Raw genomic sequence first — 9,975 nt, forward strand, 5'->3', positions numbered from 1 at the left:
GTGCCCCCCTAGTACATTGGTGCCAAGAGCAGTGCCCCCCTAGTACATTGGTGCCCAGCAGCAGTGCCCCCCTAGTACATTGGTGCCAAGAGCAGTGCCCCCCTAGTACACTGGTGCCCAGCAGCAGTGCCCCCCTAGTACATTGGTGCCAAGAGCAGTGCCCCCCTAGTACACTGGTGCCAAGAGCAGTGCCACCCTAGTACATTGGTGCCAAGAGCAGTGCCCCCCTAGTACATTGGTGCCCAGCAGCAGTGCCCCCCTAGTACACTGGTGCCCAGCAGCAGTGCCCCCTAGTACATTGGTGCCAAGAGCAGTGCCCCCCTAGTACATTGGTGCCCAGCAGCAGTGCCCCCCTAGTACATTGGTGCCAAGAGCAGTGCCCCCCAGTACATTGATGCCCAGCAGCAGTGCCCCCCAGTACATTGGTGCCAAGAGCCAGCCCCCCTAGTACATTGGTGCCCAGCAGCAGTGCCCCCATAAGTCAGTGTGCCCCGTGGCCCCCCCTAATACATTGGTGCCCAGCAGCATTTTACTCTTCGGCGGCTTCAGCAGCATCTTCCCCTCACGCGCGCCGCCTCTGCACTTCTGCCTACACGCGACCGCACACAGGCCCTTTTATAACGTTACGCCCCGTGCGTACTGGCGTCACCCGTACACACGGGGCGCAACCAATGACAGGGCCCGGATTTTTTTTTTAAAGTAAAAATTGCGGCCCTGCCTACGGCACACCAGGCAACATCTCGCGGCACACGGTTGAAAAACGCTGCAATATAAAAAGAGTATTAATAGGTGCAGTAGGAAACTTTATGCTGTCTTACGGAGTGAGAAGGTTGTTGGAGTGCAATAGAATGGAAGTGTAACGTCTTGTAGTAAAGAACAATGAGAGGCAGCTGGAAGACCCGACTCTTCTGTGGACAGGGGGACCCCTGTAGGTTCCGGTTTTCACCAACACCCTTTTGGGGCCCCGGACTTTCTGCTGCGGAAGCCAACAGGGAACCTGAACACTTCAGAGTAATTAGGTCCAAAACGAAGTACCAATAGCGATCAGGTACATTTGTAGTAATAAACAGGCAAAATGGTCTAGATGGGAAGCAAGGACCCAAGTCAGGAACAGGCAAAGGTCGCCAACAGGAAAAACAAGTAGAAACAACAGGCTTAGGCAGAATCTGTAAACAGAAGCCAGAAATTTATTTGTAGGTATTGTTGGTGGCCTTCACTTGTCCAAGCAGGAACTCCACTTGTCCCTACCTACTCAACCATTGTTGGACAGTGTCATGGATTTTAGTCTGGACTTACCTAAATCTTCAGACATGACCACTGTTTTGCTAAAACAGACCATTACTCTGGGGGTTATAAGTGGAGGAAAAGTTCAGTTTGATTCCTAAATGTTTACACCACAATCTGGAAACAAACTGTACCCCACAATCCGAGACAATAGATTTAGGAATGCCATGCAGGCAAAAAATTAACTTGATAAAAATTTGAGCAAACAAAGTTTTTTGAGAGAAATAAAATTGGCCATCTTGGAGAACCTATCAACCACTACCAGAACAGTGGTCATGTCTGAAAATTTAGGTAAATCCACAATAAAATCCATGGCACTGTCCAACAATGGTTGAGTAGGTACCGGCAAAGGCTGGGGACGTGGAGTTCCTGCTTGGACAAGTGAAGGCCATCAACAATACTTAGAAATAAATTCCAAAGTATGTTTAACCCCAGGGTGACCAGCACATTTAGATAAATGAGCCCACTCAAGAACTTGTGGATCCATATGTCGAGGTAGAAAAATCTTTCCAGAGGGACAAGAAGATCAATAAGGTTTTTGAAGTTTTTTTTCATTTAATAAAATACAATTTTGCTTGTGTTTTAGAGAAAATAGTAAAATCTACAAATTTTAGCACTTAAAGCCACCAATCATGGAAAACTAAGAACCACAACCTTTACTAAATAGGCCTCTGAGTCTCTTCCATTCTATTTCCACCACTTAGTTAATTTAGTTGAATCTTTTCTTGATGTTGTTTCTCTGCCAGCACAAAATAACAACAATAGTCACATTTTATAGAATTGAGTTTAAGAGCAGTAATGAAGAGGTATCATGTGTCTTCATTTTTTTTTTAATTACGCATTTCATTTTTACCCAGGTTAGTTACGGAGCTGTGGATCCTGCATTCAGTGACAGAATCCGCTTCCCATTATTCTATCGAACAGTGCCAAGTGAAACTGCCCAGTACCAAGTAATCATCCAGCTCATCAAGGCTTTTAATTGGAACTGGGTAGGGATGATATCCTCTGATGATGAGACGCACCAGAAAGCCAGTGAAGAGATGAAGACTGAGATTATTAAGAATGGAATCTGTGTAGCTTTCCATGTTCAGATTGATGAATATTGTGTTGCCAGTTTTAACTTTGTTTGGCAAGCAATAAGGCAGGCAAATGCCAATGTTGTCATAGTAAATAGCAGAGTGGTTGTTTTTCTGCTTTTTCTTATCCATCTAAATGACTTATCAATTAAGGTGGTGTGGCTAATGCTGTCCCCTTTGGCATCAGCTTCAGAAAGACAATATACGAAGGAATTTAATGGATCCCTTGCTATACTCTTTCATCAAGGAAACATTCCAGGTCTAAAAGACTTTCTTTACAAGGCTGATCCTTCAAGGTTTCCTAAAGACCCATTTACTGCTGCAGTTTGGTTAAAGGTGTTTGGTTGCCGCTCTGAACAAGCCTTTCCTAAATCATCATCCTACCGTATATGTAATGCCAACGATACACTAAGGCAATATGAGAAACACGGATATGATGTGAATTGTTTCAGAGTAACATACAGTATGTACATTGCTGTATATGCTGGGGCCCATGCTCTCCATGCTATGTATATGGATAAAACCAGTGGTGGAACCATCTTGCATCCTGAGAAAACAACAAATGGACTGAAGCCAACATAGGTATTACGTTTGTTCAAGCAAATTAGTAGTGTAGTTCAATTATGTAATTTCAAAGCACCTAAAAATGTATAAAGTATAAAGTTTCTTACAAAGAGATTTGCATTCATTTGATTGAAATGAAATCCTTTTAGAAAATTGTAAAACCATTGAGTAAAGTTGCATAAAGCATAGTTACTTTGGAAAGGAAGAAGTGTTAACTTTCCTTTTGTCACAGGACTAATTGTTTAGAAAAGTGAATTGTTGGTTGCAACCAATTAGACACCAGACAAGATAACTAAATACCTTAATGAAGGTTTCTTTTAAAAAAATTTCTGCTGATGACTTGTTCTTAACAGGTCACTATTTCTATTGTAGTTAAACCAGCACCTCAAGAAAATCCATTTCAGAACTGACACTGGAGATGAAATTTTCTTTAATGAGAAAGGAGAAGTTCTGGGGCATTTTGATATAATAAACTGGAACATTTTCCATAACAGAACAGTGACTACAAGACATGTTGGGACCTTCATTTCATCTCAGTCTCCAGGACTCGCCATTGACAAAGAGGCCATCCTTTGGGCATCTCGTTTTAATGGGGTACTGTATACCTTTAAATGGGATACGGAAGGTGACGCAAAAAATTTACACAACATTTTCTAAAATGCGTGTTTAATTATTAAAATTAGAAACTTGCATATTGCAACAATTTCAGCTTTATGGCACAGACAACAGCTATCGTGACAAAATGTACCGTATTTTCCGGCGTATAAGACGACTTTTTTACCCCAAAATATCTGTGCCAAAGTCGGGGGTCGTCTTATATGCCGGGTACTGCAGCTTGCTTCCTCATATGTCCGGCCAGGGCCGCCGTCATTGGTGGCCAGCGGAGAATTTGATTGGTTGTGCCCCGTACGTATGCACGCACGCATGCACGCACGCACGCACGGGGTGCAACCAATCAAATTCTCCGCTGGCCACCAATGACGGCCCTGGCCCTGGCCGGACATATGAGGAAGCAAGCTGCAACAAGGAAGACGCAGACGGTGGGGGAGCCGCAGGGAAGCCACAGGGGAGCCGCAGGAGGTACGGTAGCTTGGATGTAGCTTGGATGGGGGAAGCTGAGGGAGTGGTAGTACAAGTAGATAAAATACTGAAATGCAGCAGGTCCATTCCTTTCTCAGAATTGCAAATACTGAATTGCAGAATTGCAAATACTGAAGCTTTCAAATACTTTTTTTTTTCAAATTAAACATGTTTCACTCTTTTAGATTTAGTACAGAGCTAGAAAAAATACTAACCACAAATAACTGGGGTATTTCCTAAACTTTTAAACAAGCACCTTGAAAGCACTATGATTTTCCCAGCAAAAAAGCATTACTTATACTGCAATTACATTCACTTGGGATTCAGATAATCTAAATGCAAGGCATTTTACACATAGTGGTCTCTAAAAGCCACCCCCTGTATCAATCAATTTTCCTATGTAATTTGTAAATTTATATAATCCTATGTGGAAGAGGGGTAGTCTTATACAGCGAGTATATTCCAAACACTATATTTTAACTGGAAAAGTTGGGGGTCGTCTTATACACCCAGTCGTCTTATACACCGGAAAATACGGTATTCCAGGTCACAATGGGGGTCATTTATAAAGTTTGCGCAGCACATATTTTTTTTGCAAATGTCGCGGCGTAACTTGGAAGCAGAGTGTGTGCATAAATATTCGCAATTTGCAAATATGCTACCTTTAAAGAGCTTTAAAGGACATTCGCACTGCGCAAAAGATTTTGCAATTGTGTTTGCACATTAAATGCACCAGTTTTGTCTAGCTTTATAAATGTCAACACAGGCAGGGCAAATATGTAGGGATGAGCGAATCTGTCTTGTTTCGCTTTGCCGAAAAATTCACGAAACGGCAAAAAAGTCGTGGAACACATTTGTCGCACCCGCACCCATTTTGACACAACAGCCCTTATTTTGACGTGACTGTACCCAATTTTAAATGACCGTGACTTATTTTGACGCACGACAACTTTCTTCTAGAGGTACAAATGGGAATGGAAATTAAAAATGGCTATTATAATACAAAAAAGGGTAAGAAAAATGTCAATACATTTTCTAACTTAAATGCTTAGATCCCAGTCTCGAGGTGCAGTGCCAGCTGTCTCCCTGGTTACAGGAAAGCTTTTGCGGAAGGAAAGCAAGTTTGCTGTTATGAGTGTGTTCAGTGCTCAGAAGGAGAAATATCCCCATTGCCAGGTAGGTAACGCTGACTGATGCCTGGCAAATCATTATTAAGTTAACTTCTGTTATAGAATGCCCTCTCCAAGCAATGTTGCAGTTGGTCTTTACTATTTATTATAGTTTTTAAATTAAATTATTTGCCTTTTTCTTGTGCCTTTTGCCAGCTTTCAAATGAGGGTCAATGACCCCAGAAGTTCTTTCTATGGCTACAATAATATTGTTATTGTTACTTTTTATGACTTATTTTATTTAGACTCGTTACTATCATACCCCATTTTTTTATTCAAAGCACAGCCTGGTTGCTAGGGTAAATAAGACCCTAGGACCAGCTGCTGTAATGCCAAACTGGAGATCTGAACAAAAAGTTCCATAACTAAAAAACTACACAAAAGAAAAAGGCCTTTAATACAAAATATTCATGCCACCAAACTTGTTCTGGAATACCAGCTAGGGCTTAAATACTGAAAAACTTTCCAGAAGAGGGCTGCAAGGTTCCTTATACCTGCTGTCTGACACAATGGGTTACATTCCCATAGTCATTGTGTGTGAGGGGGCAAGTGTGGCTCAGAGTGTTGCCAATGGCAGTTGCTAGGGATGACCAGGACTAGTTAAGTCATGTGTAGCCCTATCCCAAGTGCATTTATTGTTTGTTTAACAAAGATACAGGACTCAGCAACAAACCTGAAAGTGATACTACCCCCACACTGACTTTCTTGTATGATCCAAATGTTTAGTCTGCCAGGAAACTTAAGACAATTTAAGTGAATAATTTGCTGTTAACTGCTGCATCACACCACATGCTTGGCCGGACAGCTTATCTGCAGCACAGGCCAAAAAAGCTATCCTAGTTAACAGTCTGCACAACAGTTTTTAGTGACTTTTAAAACCATCTTGATATCATAGATAAATAACAGCTGAGGGGCTCACAATGGACAATCTATATCATGTGTCAGATGATCCCTCTTGTCTTGTTTCAGACATGGAGAATTGCATGAAATGTCCTGAAGACCAATGGTCCAATGAGAGTAGAGATAAATGCACCATGAGAACCATTGACTTCCTTTCTTACAAGGATCTTCTTGGTGTGGCCCTAACCACCACTGCTCTAGTTCTGTCTTTTTGCTCAGCTGCAGTTTTTTGCCTCTTTTTAAAATACAAGAAGAGCCCCATTGTGAAAGCCAATAACCAGGAGCTCAGTTACATTCTTCTTCTTTCCCTCATGCTATCCTTTCTTTGTTCCTTACTATTTATTGGAAGGCCTACAAAGGTCACCTGTTTGTTGAGACAAGCTGTGTTTGGTATCATCTTTGCTATTTGTATTTCTTCCATCTTGGGGAAAACCATTACTGTTATTATTGCCTTCAATGCCACTAGACCTGGAAGCCGGCTCAGGAACTATGTTGGTACCCGGGTCCCTAAATACATTCTTCTACTATGTACACTTCCTGAGGTTTTCATCTGTGCACTTTGGCTCATAATCTCCCCCCCATTCCCTGACTATGACACTCACTCTGCAACAGGAAAGATCATTTTGCAGTGCAATGAGGGATCACCTAGTGCATTCTACATAATGGTTGGTTACATTGCCTTGTTGGCTTTTGTGAGTTTCTTTGTTGCTTATCTTGCCCGTAAATTACCAGACATATTTAATGAAGCACAATACATAACCTTCAGCATGTTGCTGTTCTGCAGTGTATGGATCTCCTTCATCCTGGCCTATGTGAGCACCACAGGCAAATATTTAGCAGCGGTGGAGATATTTGCCATCCTTGTTTCCAGTGCAGGACTTCTTGGCCTTATATTTGTCCCTAAGTGCTATATTATCTTTTTTAAACCATCAGTGAGCACCAGAGGCCATTTAATGTAGTCATTTTTTCCCTGTGCATTGCATCTCACTGTGACATGTTAATCTATGGAACTTCCTAGTCATGCACAAGACCCCAATCCCAATATTTCTTTGGTCAAGGCAAATCATATTTGTATTTTGTCTGCTTTGTTCAACTGCTTATGGTATGGGCTGAAATTATGGTAAAGTAAATAAATAACAGTTGTTAGAATGTTTAGATAATTTAGTAGTATGGTTTAAACCTTCAAATCAAAGTCCGTTTTTATTTAATAAAGTACAAACCCATTTCCAAAAAAGTTGGAATAAATAAAAATAAAATGGGAATATGACTAAAAATAAAATTATTTTCAAATCATGAATGATACTGAATTGTAAATCACACAACAACATATTAAATATTGAAACTGATATATTGTATTGTTTTCTATAAAGTTTGAGTTTGGACCCATCAAAATTTTAAAAAAATTTGGGACAGGGGCCATAAAAGATTGTAAAAGTTGTATATTGCTAAAGAAAAATAAAGCAGGCCAGAGAGGCTATGTCAGAGGTAAAGATGGGGAGGGTACATCACTCACATCACATTGCAAGTATTGCAACAATGTAAGAGTAATAAACTCAATGGGGGGAATTCACAAAGTGGAGAGAGCCCTTTTTTGGAGTAAAAGTGGTGGAGAATCTGGTGGAAAATACTTTCTCCAGATTCACAAACAGAAATCCACCTAAATTCTGACTTAACCGCTACTTTTCAGTTTTTGGTGAAAGAAAGACAGTTTATAGACACTTTTGTGAATTTGTTGTTTAGACAACATTTATACGTTTCAAGGACATTTTTTCCTGACATTTTCAAAATGGAGTAAAGCTCAGTGTAACTCTGTCAGACCAATTCTAAGCTCTTCTGTTTTGTTTGGTTTCACCCAGTCTCCAATTCACACCTCTGGTAAGGGCCCCATTGGGGAATATATTGTATACATTTTTATTATAAGGAAAAATAAAGCCTCCCAGGCAAATTTTTAGTTTTAGCTGCAGTGCCACCTGCAGTGCACAATGGCACCCACACTGGGATACTGGGGTACAGGGTTGGACTGGCCCAACAGGGCACTGGATAAAGACCCGGTGGGTCCTAGTCCTGTTGGACCTCTTTTCACCGGGCATGTTGGTGGGTGAGTTGGATTGCTGCTGCCCAGTAATGAGTAGGGGCTAGATAACAAGGTATATAGACCCTTAAATCTTGTTACAGAAGTGAAATTACACAGAAATATAGAAAACATTAGAAAGCCCAGCTTTTCCTGAAAGAAATTATGTATAGTTTCCCTGGGCAAACTCAAATTACCCATCAGGAAATGCCCCCAAAATGAAATGACAAATGGCAAATGAAATGCAAAATTCTGCTGGTAAAATCCTTATTCCAAGGCTCCTGTAGCTGTGGGACTGGGTTTGATGGCACCTACAGATTTACTAAGAGCTAAATATATAACAAAATATTGGTAAAATCTCATCCAAAAGACTAGATCTGCAAACCGTCTGTTTAAAAGATAAATTCACAAAAGTGGAGATAGAGGTTTGTGAATAAGGTGGGAAATCCAACAAATCTATCTCCACTTTTATTTTGTCTCAATATCACCACCCAACCCTGACAGTCTAACCTCATAGTTTAACCCTTCCATCCCCTTTACCAGTTTAGTTGCAGTCTCTGCACTCTCTCCAGCTCATTAATATCCTTCTTAAGGACTGGAGCCCAAAACTGCACTGCATACTCAAGGTGAGGCCTTACCAGGGACCTATAAAGGGGCAAAATTATGTTCTCATCCCTTGAGTCAATGCCCTTTTTTATGCAAGACGGCACTTTATTTGCTTTAGTAGCCAGAGAATGACACTGCCTGGAATTAGACAAGTAACAAAATTGTCAGATCCTTCTCAGTTAACAATACCCCTAACACACTACTATTGAGAGTATAAACACATTTTTATTATTCCACTGAAACTGGAAAAAGGGAGAAAAGGTACAGGTTACGTAGCAGATAACAGATAAAACACTATTGTATTCTACAGAGCTTATCTGTTATCTGCTATGTAACCTGTGCCTTTTCTCCTTCTTTCCAGCTTGAATGGCTGACCCCGTGGCTACACAGCAGCTCATTTATATCTATAGTAGTGTTTCTGAAGCAAACACACCAGTTTTACCAGTGCAGGAAAACAGTACATTATATTTTAATTACTTTAAAACAGGGGTGGCCAGACTATGTCCACTGGCTATCTACCATTTACTCCTCCCCCAAAACGCAGCATACGTATGCGACGCAAAAAAAAAAACACATTCCCAATAAACGCACCGCGCTTCCATACCCACGCCATACTTCCGCATCCCCCAGCATCGTTGCGGTCCACTAGAAATCCACGGGGGATCGACTGGTGGACCGCGATCGATGTCTTGGCCACCCCTCCTTTAAAACACTTTCATTTTTTGGTGTTACTGTTCCTTTCAGAACAAGTTATAACACGTTTTACCTTGCTGTAAACTTCTTTTGTTTAAGTCCTATGTTTTCCACTCCACTTATGGAGACCCACTTAATGAGCACTTAAAAAACATCTATCCACTAAACAGGGAGCCCCATTAAGAGCAATAATTGGTTATTTGATAGCCCCTATATTGGTGGTAGCCTACAGAAGGCTCTGTTTGACTTTACACTGGGTTTTTATGCAGTCAAAGCTTGCCTCCAAGCCAGAAATTCAAAAATAAGCAAATTCTTTAAAGCCACTGGGAGCAACATCCAAAGGGTTGGGGAGCAACATGTTCTCCTGAGCCACTGGTTGGGGATCACTGCACTAGAGCAAGTTCCACTGGAGTCCCAGATGTTCTATTTATACTGTCTTCAGGTGCAGCTAATCAAACCCCACCCACCACAAAGTGAGGGAAATGTAACAGCAAAATAATGCAACTTCTGTCAGGCTTACTGTAAGCCTTAT

At 41.2% G+C, this 9,975-nt stretch overlaps 1 protein-coding gene across 1 annotated transcript; it reads left to right on the forward strand.

The window, feature by feature from the left end:
* Positions 1 to 3,901: 3,901 nt before the first annotated feature.
* Positions 3,902 to 7,032, forward strand: LOC100491497 (vomeronasal type-2 receptor 26). The gene is made up of 3 exons (XM_031891736.1): positions 3,902 to 4,009; positions 5,057 to 5,180; positions 6,143 to 7,032. Exons 1-3 carry the CDS (start codon positions 3,902 to 3,904, stop codon positions 7,030 to 7,032), a joined length of 1,122 nt encoding a protein of 373 aa, XP_031747596.1.
* The last annotated feature ends 2,943 nt before the right edge of the window (positions 7,033 to 9,975 follow it).

Source organism: Xenopus tropicalis, chromosome 8 (assembly GCF_000004195.4).
Source record: "Xenopus tropicalis strain Nigerian chromosome 8, UCB_Xtro_10.0, whole genome shotgun sequence".
Classification (NCBI taxonomy): domain Eukaryota; kingdom Metazoa; phylum Chordata; class Amphibia; order Anura; family Pipidae; genus Xenopus; species Xenopus tropicalis.

Excerpts from the sequence above, each read along its gene's own strand:
- LOC100491497 (XM_031891736.1), top strand. The coding sequence starts at position 3,902 with ATGACGGCCCTGGCCCTGGCCGGACATATGAGGAAGCAAGCTGCAACA. Across the intron at positions 4,010-5,056 it reads GGGGAGCCGCAGGAGGTACG|ATCCCAGTCTCGAGGTGCAG; the intron begins GTAGCTTGGATG and ends TTAAATGCTTAG. Across the intron at positions 5,181-6,142 it reads AGAAATATCCCCATTGCCAG|ACATGGAGAATTGCATGAAA; the intron begins GTAGGTAACGCT and ends GTCTTGTTTCAG.